General features: G+C 40.3%; 1 protein-coding gene across 13 annotated transcripts in view; it reads right to left on the bottom strand.

Annotated features, from left to right (window-relative positions):
• CELF1 (CUGBP Elav-like family member 1) overlaps nucleotides 1-16,674 on the bottom strand; it is a 66,154-nt gene that overhangs the window by 32,671 nt on the left and 16,809 nt on the right. For 4 of the 13 annotated variants that reach the window (XM_061462170.1, XM_061462171.1, XM_061462174.1 and 1 more), the window contains exon 1: nucleotides 252-840. The exons of 1 other annotated variant lie outside the window; for it this stretch is intronic. In XM_061462170.1, the coding sequence (XP_061318154.1) occupies nucleotides 252-322 (71 nt within the window). In that variant the 5' untranslated portion in view covers nucleotides 323-840. Of the gene's footprint in view, nucleotides 1-251; nucleotides 841-6,072; nucleotides 6,236-15,417; nucleotides 15,459-16,674 lie in introns of those variants that run through there. 8 more of the 13 variants (XM_061462176.1, XM_061462179.1, XM_061462167.1 and 5 more) reach the window with 5 other exon arrangements.

Below are 16,674 nucleotides of genomic sequence, written 5' to 3'. Positions count from 1 at the left end.
CCAAATAGCTTTACACCTCCTTAGCTCTCATCCCCAAACTTGTAAAGATCATTTTTCCTCTTGTGCAGGATCCAACATCAACTGTCAACACCAGTAGGATTTTTTCAAGAAAACAAGCTGCAGGCTGTCCTATCTCTTTCCCCCATGTCGTTCCCCACAAGGGGAGCTCATCAGACAACTCAGGCTCCAGAGACAGCAATTCCAACTATCACTTCAGTTATAAACTTAGACATGAAGACAGAAATACTTACACAGGGCTGGCATTCAATGAGCAATGGTCCACCATCATCTCTGGGAGAAAATCCAACTTGAACGCAGCCATCACCTCAGTCTGTGACAAACTACTAACACTAAATCAGTGTATTGCCTAACCCCCAAACAACGCCACTTCCAAAAGTCCTGCAGGTCTTAACACTCAGCCACACAAAAAACACTCAAACCACAGAAGCTCAGGGAGACCAGCAATAGACACCACAGAAACAAGGCTGGACTGGGAAAGGGACATGGAATCCCAGATTAAAAAGGGGATGTGACCATGTGAAGGGAGGCTCAGCTTAATACACAATGAAAGTGCTGATGCACAGGGCTTGTTTTGTGCAATTTTTCCTGGCGAAGCAGTACTGAGTGCACTGTCAGATAAACAGAGTGTCAGATCCATGAAGATAGCAATGGGTAACAGAGCAGAAAGAATACAAACTACAGTCTTTCCATCCCCAACTAACTCCTTGCCTCCCAAAAAGGCAGTCCAAGGCCGTGAGGTTTAGACTGATGCTTCCCATAACTGCCAAAATTAAGGTGTGAAGCCAAGAAGTTCCTTCACCATCAACATTTCCAACGGCCAATTTTACTCTTTTTACCTTGTGCACTGTTTCTGATACTCTCCTAACTTCTAGGGAGAACGCTACCTGGTTCTCTGAACCTGCCAAAACAATCACAGCTAAAAAATTTGATTATTCAAAACTACCATAGAGCATCAAAACCTACTACTTTATAAAAGCAAAACATACATTGTTCTGGAAATAATGCTTTGCCAATCATGCATCTATAAATCCAGAGATATACAGAGCCTATAGATGATAAAGGGGAAAAAACTCAGTCATTTGTTGAAAACTGATAATCTTTGAAAACACCAATCAGAACATGTTCTGGTGTCCTCAGCATAAGAAGGACATGGGGCTGCTGGAACAAGTCCAGAGGAGGCCACAAGGATGATCAGGGGACTGGAACACCTCCTGAATGAAGATGGGCTGAGAAAGTTAGGGCTGTTCAGCCTGGAGAAGAGAAGGCTGCGTGGAGACCTCCTAGCAGCCTTCCAGTATCTGAAAGGGGCCTACAAGGATGCTGGAGAGGGACTCTTCATTAGGGACTGTAGTGACAGGACAAGGGGTCGTGGGTTCAAACTTAAACAGGGGAAGTTCAAGTTAGATATAAGGAAGAAGTTCTTTACTGTGAGGGTGAGGCACTGGCACAGGTTGCCCAGAGAAGTGGCAAATGTTCCATCCCAGGCAGTGCTCTAGGCCAGGTTGGACAGGGCTTGGAGCAACCTGGTCTAGTGTGAGGAATCCCTGCCCATGGAATCATAGAATCATAGAACAGTTAGGGTTGGAAAGGACGTTAAGATCATCAAGTTCCAACCCCCCTGCCATGGGCAGGGACACCCCACTCTAAACCATACCACCCAAGTTCAACCTGGCCTTGAACACTGCCAGGGATGGAGCATTCACAACCTCCCTGGGCAACCCATTCCAGTGCCTCACCACCCTCACAGTAAAGAACTTCTTCCTTATATCCAATCTAAACTTCCCCTGTTTAAGTTTGAACCCATCACCCTTTGTCCTGTCACTACAGTCCGTAATGAAGAGTCCCTCTCCAGCATCCTTGTAGGCCCCTTTCAGATACTGGAAGGCTGCTAGGTCTCCACGCAGCCTTCTCTTCTCCAGGCTGAACAGCCCCAACTTTCTCAGCCTGTCTTCATATGGGAGGTGCTCCAGTCCCCTGATCATCCTCGTGGCCCTCCTCTGGACTTGTGCCAACAGTCCCATGGTAGGAGGGTTGGAACTGGATGATCTTAAAGTCCTTTTCAACCCTAGCTATTCTATGATTCTACATCAGCTGCTTCATCTTATAACAGGAGTAACATGTTCAAAGAACTGTGAGATGTATTTACATTACATACCTCTTGTTAACTCTCCAATACCAAATGACTGGGGAGATAATCTGACTAATACAGGAATCATTAGGAGATGCAGAAATACTTGACTGTAGGGATGAAGTGCTGCAGAGGCAGCTGGGTGTGCCCGAACACTCCAGGAGGGATCAGTAATTCAAGTCCAACATGAATCCAGATGAGCCTTACATATACAGTTAATATAACCACAAAATAAACTCTTAAAAGCATCAAGGAATGCATGCCAAGGTGGCTGCAATCACTTCTTTCTTGTCTGCCCATGACTGCAACATGTACCTGCAGTTATTTAGGCTGGCCAGTATATACAGCTTGCTTTACACTTGCACAGTTACAGCATGTCAGTTATTTTTTTCATAAAGAACTGTTTCCAGCCTCTGAAAAGAAACAAAACAAACCCAAACCAGAAACATTCTTCTGCCTATAGTGGGTTTGATTAAAAGGTTATTAAAAGGAGTTAGGCCTGGTAATACAAAAAGATCTGCATGTTTCTGCAAAATAAGAGAAGACATGAATTTACCACATATCACAGAATTACAGAATGGTTCGGGCTGGAAGGGAGCTTAAGGCCATCATTTCTCTGTATTCCTCCCACGTTACCTGTCCTTGCTTCCACCCTCTTCCACAAAAAGGAAATAGGCTTCCATTTTGTGCTGGAATTTGTCCAGGAGCTACTTGTTCAGCCACGCAGGTCTCCTGGCATTCTTCCCCAGCTTCCTCTTTATTGGGATGCATTGCTCCTAAGCTTGGCAGAGGTGACTGTTGAACATCAACCAGTTTTCCTGGGCCCAACTTCTCTCTAGGGCTTTATCCTGTGGTACTCTACCAAGCAGACAGGGCCAAGGTCTGCTCTCCTGAAGTCTTGGGTACCAAGCTTGCTTCATACCCTCCTCGCTGCCCTAAGGATCTTGAACTCCACCATTTCATGGTCACTGCAGACAAGGCTGTTCTCCAGCTTCACATTCACCACCACCCCCTCCTTCCTGGTGAGAACAAGGTGCAGCACAGCCCTTCTCCTTGGTGGCTCTTCTATCGCTTGGAGAATGAAGTTATTATCAACACATTCCAGAAACCTCCTTGATTGTTTATGCCCTGCTGTGCTGTCCCTCCAACAGATAATCGGGATGGTTATATCTCCCCCTCATTACCAGGGCTTATGAACATGAGGACTCCATCCACTCAGTCTTCCTGGTTGGGTGGTCTGTAGCAGATCCCCACTATGTCACCTGTCCACCATAAGCTCTTGGTTGGCTCCTCATCCACCCTTAAGCAGAGCTCCATTCACTCCAGCTCATCACTGACATAGAGGGTGACACCCCCTCCTCATCTTTCCTGGCTGTCCTTCCTGAAGAGCCTCTAATTCTTCCATCTCAACACTCCAGTCATCATACATCAGATAGTCAACAGTAACTGATTTATGCATGCTCTTACCATGTTTTAAATACAAGAAACTTTAATGAAAAAGGTGTGAGCTATCTGCTAAGCACCACTGTTAAGAGCATGCAAATAAACACTAAGGAACAGAGGTCAAATTACTAGCTTTCGGGAAATTACTCATATCTACCTTTAGACATATCCTACAGGCTTCTCACTTGAAAAATGCCATGTTGGGGAGAGCACATCATATTCAAACGTTAAACTAAGCCCTAGAGACCACTTGGTGGATTTGTTACAAATGAGCCCACAGAAAGAAACACTTCAGATTTACATTATTAGGACAGCAGAAGATGTAGTGGTGCTCTTGCCACTGTTCACACAGATCTATAGACCAACACCCTAAATTCTGAACCTAGCTGTGAAGACCAGAATTCATTCCTTCTGGTCATCTTTACTTTTGTTAAGCAGCCAGTAAAATACCCCAGCAGCCATGCCCACTGTAGGTCTGATGAAAGATGATGCTGGCAACAGACACTCTAGAAAATGGGTTTTAAAGAGATTACTGAGATTGATTAGTTAGTTTGATTAGTGAATCAATTAGTTAGATTGATTAGTAAAGAAAATCCCTAAGTTATTATGATCTTATGCACACCCCTTTCCTCGTATCTCTGTTCCTCAAAATGGAAGTCATATCTGCTTGTTCTGTTAAGACAGAACTCCAACAAGTTCAGGCACTGTGATAACACTCCATGTCAAATTCAGTCTACAGATTTGATAATAAAAATATTAGTTTTGTGCAACTATCCTGCTACATAATAATTTTTAATTCTTCTTATACTTAATTTCTCCTTTTATGTGCTCACTTTAATGGCAGTGCCAAAAAATTCACATGCTGTTACGTACAGTTTGGGGTAATGGTGAATAAATATCTGAAGGTATGTTAGCCAAGATTCAGTGCCTCAGGGTACCATACTTCTGCACTAATGATAGCAGTTTTAGTGACAAAACACTACAACCAGGTTTGTTTTAACATTATTTAGTTGAAGGCATCAAACTTGTGAAATTAAAAGACTTGCAGAATTCACTTGTGAAAAGGAATTTTTCACTCTTGCAAAGAGTGGAAGAAGATGGTATTTCACTACTGCACAGAGAATTAAAGAAGGAAGCAATGTTTCTTTGGAATTATAAACCTCACAAAAGTCATGCCAGCCATTCCTCATAGAAAAAGAAAGAAAAATAAGAGAGCTAAACACACTTATTTTTTGCTCAGATGTCAAATTCCTGCTGGCTTCCAGATCCATTCTTTGACTGTTTCTATTCAAAGGATAATAGAAACAATGTCTGAAATTCCAAGCTCTATGGACTGTAGCTACACATTTAAACATGATGCTAATGTGACAACATGAACATCAAAAACTTCTACATACTACCGATTAAATCTTTCTTTTCGTGCTTCTGAAGTCCTAAATTCAGCTGCAGGATCTATTGCTATATATGCTCCTCAGACTGTAGAGTATAAATGCTAAAAGTTTTGCTTTTACGTTTACAGAATTACATCACATCCCGGGGCATAAAATCTAAAAAAGAAAACCCAAACCAAAAAACAAACCACAAACCCCCAAATCCTGTGTTGTATCTTCCTTCCTAAGAAAGCCTTGGTTGTTTCAATGAGGACATAACTCTGAAAGCTAAAGATAAGACCACTTTTTATTTGATACCTTCTGAACCTCAGACAACATACACAAATGTGAAGCTGAGGGACTACTGGGATGGTGAGAGCAAGCGATGGGAAAGGATGCAGGCTATGGGGAAATCAGACACTGTGAAGCTCTGAAGGAGACAGGTCCTAGAATAAACTTCCCCTTGGATTATCTGTGCATATCCAGACCCCTACAGTGTTGCTGAATTGCAGTTTTGATTTTGAACAGATAACCCCTAAGTTACATGCATCAAAATCCAGTAAGTATTTGTCAATATTCTGTTGTTTCACTGCTGATAAAGCGAGCCTGCAGTCAGAACCCTTTCTGCCCATGCTGAAATCCAAACTGTCTCCCCATGCCTCACTGGGTATAAAAAGCCTCCACCTAATTGCCAAATGGCAATTTCTTCATTTGCCAATCTGCATGACAGTTATGTACTGTGGGTACACAAATCTGACACATTCAGAATGCCGAGTTTATCATTAAGATACATGAATTTTGGGGCTCCCTACAATTTGGACTGAATTAACTGAAACCCACTTTTATTTATATGAAGTTTTTGTAGAAGTACGCAGGTGAAGAAAAAGGATAGAAGGGATGACGCTTCTACCTCAGAAATAGCAAAGTTCCACTGTGTTCTCTCTTATGCATTTATTTGAGAGCATTTAATCCCTCCAAGCCTAGATGGATTTTCACAAATCAGGTAAGTAAATTTTATTCTAAAAATAGCTTATACTCAGCTTTTTTCCTCCCCTTCCTCAAAATGTTTCTGCAACAAGAATGAGGTGTATCAATATATTTTTGCCCTACTTTGCTGGCTTACACGGTATAACTTCTACTCCAATGAATCCTTTGAAATCTCAAAAGGAATGATTTCCAACCTGGAAAATCCCAACACTCCCAGCCAGTAGATGAAGCAGCAAGTCACCTTTCTCTCTGGCTTACAGGATGATGTTTTCTCTGCCTGAGCACTCTAAGAAAGGCAAAAATAAAATGGCAGCTAAATGTACCCTTTTATTTAATAGCAAAGACAAATGATTAAAAATAATTTATATAACCCCTATTTTATAAAATTAATTATAATTTTCTAGAAAAGGAGATAAAACTTTGCACCAAAGTTTGCAAAAAATAATAATTTTTAGCTTATAAAAAGATTGCTAAATGCATCAAAATACTGCACGTAAGAACTACCACCTTCTAGCTAACATTAGAAAGGAACATTAGGAAGTAACCTGAGCTTTAAATACAGACTAATCGATAATTATTAAGATTTTAGACCCATTTGTCTAATGTACATAGTACTAGGCATTATCAGAAGGAAACCACAAACCAGACTGTGTCCACTGTGGCAGCTCTCTTTAGTCATAACTTTCTACCTTTCTAAATCAAGATACCCAGTGCCAAAACTTCATGCAAAAATATATATGGAGGACACCATATGAAGGGGTTCTTAACTAAGCTGGTCAGAAAAGACCTTCTGCTTGAACATGCAGTTTCAGAGAGGCATCAGGGGACTGCAAGCTGTGGCTGAAGAGAATGCTCTGTGTTTCAGCTCTGTAACAAACTGATGCAAAAAACCAACCAACTTCCCTTAGCTCCTCAATTTCCAAATGTCACACACCCAAACCAGGATGTGCTGATGCTTTCCTGGGACATGAAGAAATGAGAATACTGTTTCACAGAATCACAGAATAGTTAGGGTTGGAAAGGACCTTTAGATCATCTAGTTCCAACCCCCCTGCCATGGGCAGGGACACCTCACGCTAAATCGTATCACCCAAGGCCTCGTCCAACCTGGTCTTGAACACTGCCAGGGATGGAGCATTCACAACCTCCCTGGGCAACCCATTCCAGTGCCTCACCACCCTAACAGGAAAGAATTTCCTCCTTATATCCAATCTAACTATACAATAAACCTAAACACTAGAGAGGTAACTCTGGACATGAATATGCCAGTGCATACTAAAGAAAGCTGTTTCCATGGATATGTCTTACCTCCTTACAATAAATCCTATGAGTTTCGAGATCCTTCAGTGACTTCTGCCTGTTTAGTTGTACCACAGCCAACAGGCAGAGCATTTCAGAGCTACCTGGATACTGATGGACAAGGGCACGACCCGAATGTTCTGTTTTGACCTTGCCCTGACTTAATGCTAAATGATTAGGATTTTAATGCCTCAACACATTTACTGCTCTGATAAATTTATCCGAATAGGAGCAGTGGATTAAAAAGTTTTCAGGAAAGAATAGCAGTATAAGTCTTGTGCATTGTTTCCTTTAAAAACAGGCCGATAAAAATCCAACTGAGCTCTCCATAGCAGATACCTACCATTTCTATTAATGAAAATCCAAAGGCATCCAGTTCCTCTTGTTTGTTCCCCATGCTGTGTTCACTAGTGCAAAGGCACTTCAAAGGGCACCAAAGTAGTCTAGAACACCGGGTCTTTAGACAGACCCAGAGTGACCTTAAGCAATCACTTTGCTGGAAGTAAAAAAGTAAAGTCCAGGAATCAGCTAATGCCGATAGAAACATCTTTGACCTCAATGTAACACACAAACAAGTAAGGAAGACTCCTATCTACAGCATTATCCACATACCAACACGATGCCAAACATTTCTGCTTTGACTGCCACATGTTTATTTATCTGACCAGTTTAGGTGTCCCTCGTGCTTCTATTTCAAACAACAAGCAAAGAAGTGAATGCACAAATCAACTGTAAAAGGTTGTGTAGCTGTTGCCTTCTTAAGCAGTTAGCATTGTGAATCTCACTTTTCAAATGACAGCTAAAACCCCAGGATCTTAATGACTGATACAACAGCGTTCCTCTGAGGAGGAAAATACATGCTATTTCATACGAAGAGTTGATTTTTGGAACTCCTTGTTGGCAGGATAGAGCAGATACAACAAACTTAAACGAGTGCAAGAACAGACTGGACAAGTACTTGGAAGAGACCCATCAGAGGCTACCAGACAAACCACAAGAAGTTTGGTTCTCCTTAGCTGAAAACAAGAGAGGCTGAGAGACCACTGAGTCAGTTTTGTGGTGAAAACAAACACCACAGATTAATAGCCTTCATGACTGGCAAAGATAGGTCTGGAACAAGCCCAAAGAGCGTGCATTTGTGTTGGGACAAAACAAAAAGCATTAGGGGAAAAAAAATATGACCTATTAAAAGTGCTCAAGAACTGACCTGTACACATACTAAATGCTAGTTATAAACACTCAGCTGTTATCAGCACTATATTCAATTGCTTTAGTAAGTAACAGCAAACCCACCACCCTCCCAAAACTACACAACAAAAAACCCCAAACCCACACCCCTGGACTTGTTACAGGAAATGCCACAGCACAGAAAAAAACCCACACTTTCCCCTCTTTTTAAAATGCCTTGCAATTGCTTTTAATATGCCACTATATAACTGATGAACAAATTCGATCTCTTATATACACAATATCTGGCTCACTCCTGAGGAAAACTTACACCAAATGGCAGACAGTAGCTCTGCAATACAACAGCTTACCTACTACCTACCAGGAAATACGTTGTAACATCTCTTCAAATCTGAGAAGTCGAAATAACTGCAACAAGATCCTGCTCGCCAGTAACTGCTAGTAACAGGATGTCTAACAAGAACTCAGGAGCAGCCGATTTATCATTTTTATAGCAGACTTATCTCTCTCTTACAGCAGATGAAGTTCACAAACTTTAGGACACTAGCATCCAAACTTCTTCAATTTTCATCTCGCCTCTCTCTGACATACTGTCCATTCTTATGCTTGCCTGAGAGGGGACACATGAATATGCTAATGGAGCTGTGGGCACTGGAATTCTGCAATATGATGACCCACAGCTCTGCAGACAATGATCTGCTTCTCTAGGGCAGAACAGCTGCATGATGCCCCCCTGAGTTTCACTGTCTCAATGTATAGCTGTCAGCTAACACAGCAGCAGGAGGCTGCTCACCCAGTGCTTCACCCACTGCAGCTGTGGCTGCTACTTCAGTGATGATACCCCAAAGACTTGCACAGGCATTATCAAAGAGAAAGAAATGGAGTAGACTGGCAGTGAAACCACCTCCTGAAGATAACCTCAGATACCCTTCTCCATCCATAAAATTTCTCATTACCCTATGACAACAAGGAATAAGGAAGCTGACAGCCTCCAAAGCCCTACAGTTTGAGGTTACTTAAATATTTTTGCATTACTCTGAGATATATCACAACTATTATTCCCAGAACCTGTATCTATTTAATTCTTTTTTACACAGAGTCAGAAACTCCAAAGAACTTCAAATATCAGAGTTTGCAATAGTGCCATTTACAAAGCGACAGACAATGTTAGTAAGTATTTACCTGGGTTTTTCCAAAGGCAGCCAGTATCCACCTACCCTGTTTTCAAGTACCAACATTAGCACCAGAAATCAGCTAATGCTCTGGTAGGAACATCTTTGACCTGTGTGGCATTAGGATAGCAGTCTACTACATCAGCACAGTGAAATAAGTAAGATATGTCCATGTAAGTAAACTCTTCAAATTATAATATTTTCTTAGAAAGTCCATCTTTTCTTTGGTGTTTAATTATCTTTTCGTTATGCCTGTTCTTAATAGTACATGAAACACTTTCATTAATCTTCACAGAAACATAACATGAGAGGTATCTGGATTGTTGTCTTTCCCTTATCCTGAAAGACAGTTTCTCGTGCTAGCTTTAGACTTCATTTGTTTATTTAAGTTCCCAGCTGTGACCTTCAGAATAGTGATCTGAAATGCATGTTAAATTCTTGTGTTTCCCAGCTAAATTTTGTTTCTTTATCTTGCATATTTCCATAGCTTTAGTCAGACCAAGGGAATGGAGAGGGAGATGAAAATCAGCATTATCAGCTATTTCTTGGTAGCAATGGCAGCTGTAGTGAATTAAAAATAAAACCAAAAACCCACGACACAGTAAAACTTCCTGTGATGCAAAAATGACAGCGGAAGCCTGGCTGAGTAGATACTGTATGAAAGTTACTAGACATAAAGCAAACAAGCAGATGAAGAAATTGCCAAAAGATCAAATCATGAATCTGGAACAATAAATGCCCGACAACCTATTAGAGCATCTGTACTTGTAGGACAGATAAGAAAAAGCCTTAATGCAGGCTCCCTAGGATAATTCATTTCAGCTACTCACAGACAAGGAGGAAACATCACGTTTTTTCCCTCTTTGCAAGACATTTTACAATTAATAATTGATATAAAGAAGCATTGATGTATGAATCCCAGGACAATTGCTTTTAAAGCATAAGCATATAGGTTTCTTTCCCTCAATCTATGAAGATACAAGCTTTAAAAATAACAAAACAACCTATAGAAGATTTAATCCTTTTATCCTATCTGTAGGTTGTGCAGGTTTGTAAATAGGTACAAATTGTGTATTTGGGGTACTGCTTAAGCTCTATGGGAAGGTTTGCAAATGAAAGTATCAGTTAAAAAGTACTATTTTCTGAAAGTATCTGCCAACATTCCAGCATAGTTTGAGAAGCATTTTGAGTTTTTCTTATCATAGTGCTAGAACACAACACCACTAATATTATGCAAGAGCAAATCTTAGGCACCCAAAAGAGATCTGAAAGACCAGCAGACACTTTGGCACTGTAGACAGAAAAAAGTTCTTGAGGAGGAAAAGTGGCTTTGTCACAACAATAGTAAGAGGAAATAATGGCAGCAGTGTGACACAGAACAGGAGACAAGGCAGGAAATGAGAGTTCAAGAAGCAAGGACATGCATTTCTACCCTGTGAAAGTACAGAGAACTACTAAAAGCAGACAGGATGGAACAGTTAAGGCAGCAGCAAAGTTTGAGGTTTCCCCTAGCCCCCTCCCTACTTCCTTTTTTGTTTATTGCCTGAATTCAGACCATGAGACACAGAAACTATGGATGACAAATCATATTTGCACTTCAACACTTAAATCTACAGTAGATGAGAATAAGAATACTAATGCTTGCAAGTTATCATGCCCTGAAAGCAGAGGTACAATGTGCTTACACAGCCTTTCCCCTCCTTCCCTCCCCAAATACTGTCTCTCAGCTTACAAAAATGATGGGGTTTACGACTGGCCCAAAGCTTACCTTCAGCTATTTGAGCTTCTTGTTAAGAAACAACCCTGCAAGCAATTACATGGAACAGAATACTGTGTAAATACAAACACAAGACCTAGAATTGTGGTTTCAAATAGGCCTGTATTTTGCCGTCTTTTCCTACACTACAGGAAAACACAGATCTGTACTTAGTCTGAAAGATGCACTCAAAACAAGCATTTTGTCACCTCAGCAGTATTTGCCTGAGAGGTTTTTAAAGAATCAACTACACATTTTAGGTTAGTTTTCTGCCTTTGAAACAGAGCCAGAAGGTACTCTGCTAAGGAGCTGGAAATCCACTGGGTCCTGGAAAGCTCTGAACAGTCTGCTTGTCTGCAAGCCAAACATGCCACAAAGCACTACCATGGGCAAAACAACTACATTTACACAGAGAATTGCTGTGTGGTTGCATATTGGACCCAGGGGAGACTACAGAATAGCTATACAATTCCAGAACAATACCACATACGAAGATTGCTGCATTACTGCAGAACTACAGTGAATCAAAAATGGCTTTAAGGTTTATTGCAAGCAAAACACCTCATGCATATATAAAGTAAACCCTAAGAACTGGACAGTTACTTTTTTTACTTAAGAAATGTAACATGCCATCTTAACTTGAAGGAACAAACATCATTTTATGAAATGATTTTAAAGCCTCTCCTTACTGCAATGCCTTAGAATAGCACTCAGACATGTTCATAGATCTTTCTGAAGTATAATAGTCTTCTTTTTTTCCCTTCCCCTGTTAAGTTTCAGGGGAACTTTTGGACTAAACAAAGCACCAAGTCTCCAGTGTTATTGTTCCTTGCAGCCATCAGCATAGCTATGCAAGCCATTTTAAAGAGTCCTTTAACCTCAAATTGTTTCTAATAGTACCAGACACAAATAAGAATCAGTTTATATAATACTACAGTAAAAAAAAAAAAAAAAAAAGAAATCACTATTTTTCTTTCCTTTTGTTTTATCCAGATGAAAACTTTTTGTTGCATGTTACCTGCAGAGAGTTCAAATGCAGCCAAGACAGCTCCAGGAGAGCACACTTTGCAGTTAAAAATAGCAATCACTGCAGTAATAATTTCCACATAGTGCATCAACGTAGAACATGGTTTCTCCTAGCTCTTGGCACAAGGCTGCAAAGGTATAGCTCCAGTACTGCCCATGATATAGAATGGGTTGTAGTATCCCTGGTAAGGGAAACAATTCCATCTACTACATACATTGTGGGGCAGAAAAGAATAGCAGAGGAAACAAGCTGGCTTTCAAGCTACACATGCAGGACCATAATCAAAATGTCAGAGTATGTCTCAAAAATATACCTAAGCTTTCCTAGCCCCTAGAGACAAAAGAAAACCAGTCTGACAGATGTACCTCAGTTTTCCCCATCAGCTAAGAAAATACAGCTACGCCTACTAAAAATTTCCTCTTCAATAGTCTAAATAACCATTAGATTAGATACTACAGTAGATTTCAACTTCAGGACGAGCTAAGCCCAGAAAGAATGAAGAACACTACTCTGATCCGGAACAGTCCCTCCAAACAAACAAATAAATCTACAACCAAACAGATTTACATTTACTTTCCTACAATATAAATGGCTTTAGAAGTATTGAGAAAGACAACTTGTGGCAGAACACTCAGTTTCCTTCTAAGACAAATCTACAAGTGTTTTAATGACCGTTTTCATTTCCATGCCACTCCTTTCCATGTCAGAAAGGGCTCAGACCTACAGAAATCGTCTTTGAACACGGACATCTTCCAGATAAAACCAGGTAATTGCTATTCTTCATCACACAACATTCCTGCATATCTGACTCAATGGTGTTTTCATTAGACCTCACCTTCAGGAAAACAACAGGATCACCTTAAAGGAGGGGCAAGGCTGTAAGAACAATATGAAAACTAGAGTGTTATGTATTCAAAGGGCATTTAAGCAGTATAAAGGCATTTTTGTCCTCCAGCAGAGTATAAGCATGGGGAATGTGGATATGACAAGAGGTACATACACACAGAGGTAGGAGTTCCTCAGTCTTGAACCTCGCAATTCTCATAAAGGACCTCAAATACTTGACAGAAGAGTAACATTTAATCTGTTTTGGCAAAGTGTGGCATACAATTTTCCAAATCCAAGAAGCAATCCTGAGCCTCAGAGTACACAAAAAAACTTGTCTGCTTAAAGACAGCAGCTATCAGAAAAGTGGGGAATGAAACCAAGTGCTCTTTTAAAGGCTGATTGATTTCTTATCTTGAAGTAAAGCTGACTCCTCAATTTTACTCTCTATACCAGACCAGAAGCGGAATGCCATCAGTTTTATTCTGAAATATCATTGTGGAATTAATTTACAGAATTAATCATTGTTAAGAGGCATTTCATACTGGAATGCATACATATTAATACACCGTTATCAGATGTTCAAGAAAACACTCAATCTTCTTTCATTTGGACACCTTTCTATGTTCACATTAAGGCAGATGAATTTAACTTCTTGCTGCTCTTAAGATGAGAAACCACAGCTCTTTCACCTAATGGAAGTGTTTTTGTGACTTATTTTCAGCAACCATAAGAACTTTATTATTTTGCTATGTAAATAACCTGATAATTTTGTTAAGTAATCCAAACCTATTGGTTTGGACCTGTGTTTTGTAATTGGCAGGATCCCATCAGTTTGAAAACTAGGTCTAATCACAAATTAGTCTGTCTCAAAAGATAAAAACTCTTCAGACAAAAATACAAACATAATGACCAGTATTCTCTTTCCTATCTTCTGTGTGGTCCTAATGGAGCAGCAAAGGAGCAGGAAGGGCAAAGTACCTATCACCAGTCATTCAAGACTGAAGTCGAGTGTTTTTCAACACCCTCAATGCATTGAGACCAACACCCTCAAACTGGTACTTCCAAACACAGAGAACACCAGTTCCCTAAAAATCCACTGAAAAGGAAGGTGTTCTTGGATTTCTTAATCAAACTTCAGCTATTTCTACCCTGATGAGTAACAGAGACAGGATATCCTGCACTTTAAAGGTAAATCTTATTTACTTTCTGACATAGACATGACTATGTACTTTCCAATGTATTTATGAAAAATGTAGACAATATTTCACCACAGAAGAAAACAAGTGTTTCCACAAGACAGCAGCAAACTCTACTCTCCCTGGTTGTGTACGGATTAAAGCACACCTTAAATATTTCTGCCATAGCAGAGGTGATTCATCAGACAAGCAACAATCACCCCATTTTGAGCATGGTAGTGTTACTTAACACAGCAGTTACAGGTCATTTGTCAGAAATGAACACAAAAGCTTCAGGTGCACAACTACAAACAGTCTGATCTATTCTTTTGGTACTCCTGTGACCACACACCAACTCGTTTCAACTTGTTAAACCACAGAAATAACAACTTAATCACAAAAGAGCTTTTTATTGGGTTGTCAAGCTGATTTTGTCTACCAGGCAAACTACTGCAAGAAGCAGCATAAGCAAAACAAACAGGACTACTTAGTTGGAAACCAAGTACGAGTAAGGGGGACGTGTCTCATCTGTTTTATGAAACCACACCCTTCCTGGACTTCAGGCATTAAGAAAATTACACCCTAAGACCCCCACATTTGGCTCCAAGGATTCTCACACCAGACTACATTCGTAATCAAATCCGCCCCAGATGAAAAAAGGCATTACACTAACACACACTTTTAGTGTTTCAAGTACTACAGAGTACTTCAGAGTTGCTCTGGTCCAGAAATTGCTAAGAGAACACACATTTCTACTTTGTGGTTCGTAACGTTTCTAGAACTATTATATTAGAAATGGAGCTAAAACAGCCTATTGTCTTGGTACTTGCAGTCTTAAGTTGTTAACACTCCCAACCTCTTTCAGCAGTACAGAGGCAGGAAAGTGTGAACAGTTTCAGGTTCAGGGAGCACTGCTCACTGCAGTGGAAAATGACTGCTTTCATCACTGAAAGTAAAAACACCCTCTCGAAACCTTTGAAATGAAGCTCCAGTACATAACTGAGGGATACAGACTGTTCGTACCTGCAGCTATGCACTTTCCTCTAGAAGTTCCAGTCTTCAGTCTAAAACAGAGAAGGAAAAAAACAGACACTGAGTACTCTGGAGTTGAAATTAGATAGTAACAATCACTGCAACATGAACTCCACCTTGTAAAATGCTGACGATTGTGAAAGTAAAGCATATTTCTAATAAAAGAAGTCATCAGGAGGTAGTAAAAACTCTCATCAGACTGAAAAATAAAGTTGCACATTTAAAAAATATAAAGAATACATGAAAGGGCTCAAAGGAAAGAACTGCAAATGTGACATGGCTGAAAATAGAAGCCTTGTAGCTTCCTAATAACATTCAGTGGACTTATCCTACCTGTTTGGCCTTTTTGGCTGTCCTGACAGAAGCAGAGTTACCAACAGCAGTCCCCACAACCCTAAACTCCTGTATCACATTCTTCTGAGAGCAGCAGCACTAACAGATGACAACCTGCAGACAGGTACTCTTATGCAAGGCAAAAACTTATGAAAGCTCTGAATTAGGGAACACAAAGGACTAACACCACAAGGGAAAAGGTTTTATTTCTACATCTTAAGCAAATCATCAACCAGGAACATCACAGATTTTCTGTACAAACACCTCGTAAGTAGGTGACACTACTCTGTGCTTCAGACTTCTTTTTGCAGATTCAAACGGCCCCACAACACAAGATAGCAGATATTTAAATACAAACTTTGGATTTTTAGTTATCTTTCAAAGAATTGCCCTGCTTTCTTCTAGGTTAGTTCACAAAACTAGCCTCATGGTTGTCTAGCAGCATTTTGCAGAAAATCCACATCCGTTCACTTATCTACAGCTACCAAACCAAAAACTGCATCCGTCTGCAAGAAGTGTTATACAAGGCTGAGTTCCCACAATTTCACTGCATTGCAGGCCCCTTCATAACCTCTGTCCTATCTTCTTTGAGAAGTGTGGATAAGTGATCCATATCCTCATCTAACTTTTATTGCAATATACTTGGATATTTATCACGTGTACTAATGCACTCTTTTCCACAGGGAGATCTCTTGAGGATTTTTCATTGCTATTTTGTAGTAATTTTCAATTGTTCTAATTTCTTCCTGATTTGCTAAGTTCAAGTTAGATATAAGGAAGTTCTTTACTGCGAGGGTGCTGAGGCATTGGAACAGGCTGCTCAGAAAAATGGTAAATGCCCCATCCCTGGCAGTGTTCAAAGGCCAGGTTGGACAGAGCCTTGGGCAACCTAGTCTAGGATGAGGCATTCCTGCC

Source organism: Pezoporus flaviventris, unplaced genomic scaffold (assembly GCF_033815535.1).
Source record: "Pezoporus flaviventris isolate CSIRO_AGI_PZ_B2104156 unplaced genomic scaffold, CSIRO_AGI_Pfla_v1 ptg000035l, whole genome shotgun sequence".
Lineage (NCBI taxonomy): Eukaryota > Metazoa > Chordata > Aves > Psittaciformes > Psittacidae > Pezoporus > Pezoporus flaviventris.
Note: the sequence above shows the minus strand (reverse complement) of the source record. Positions and strands in the feature narration are given on the sequence as shown.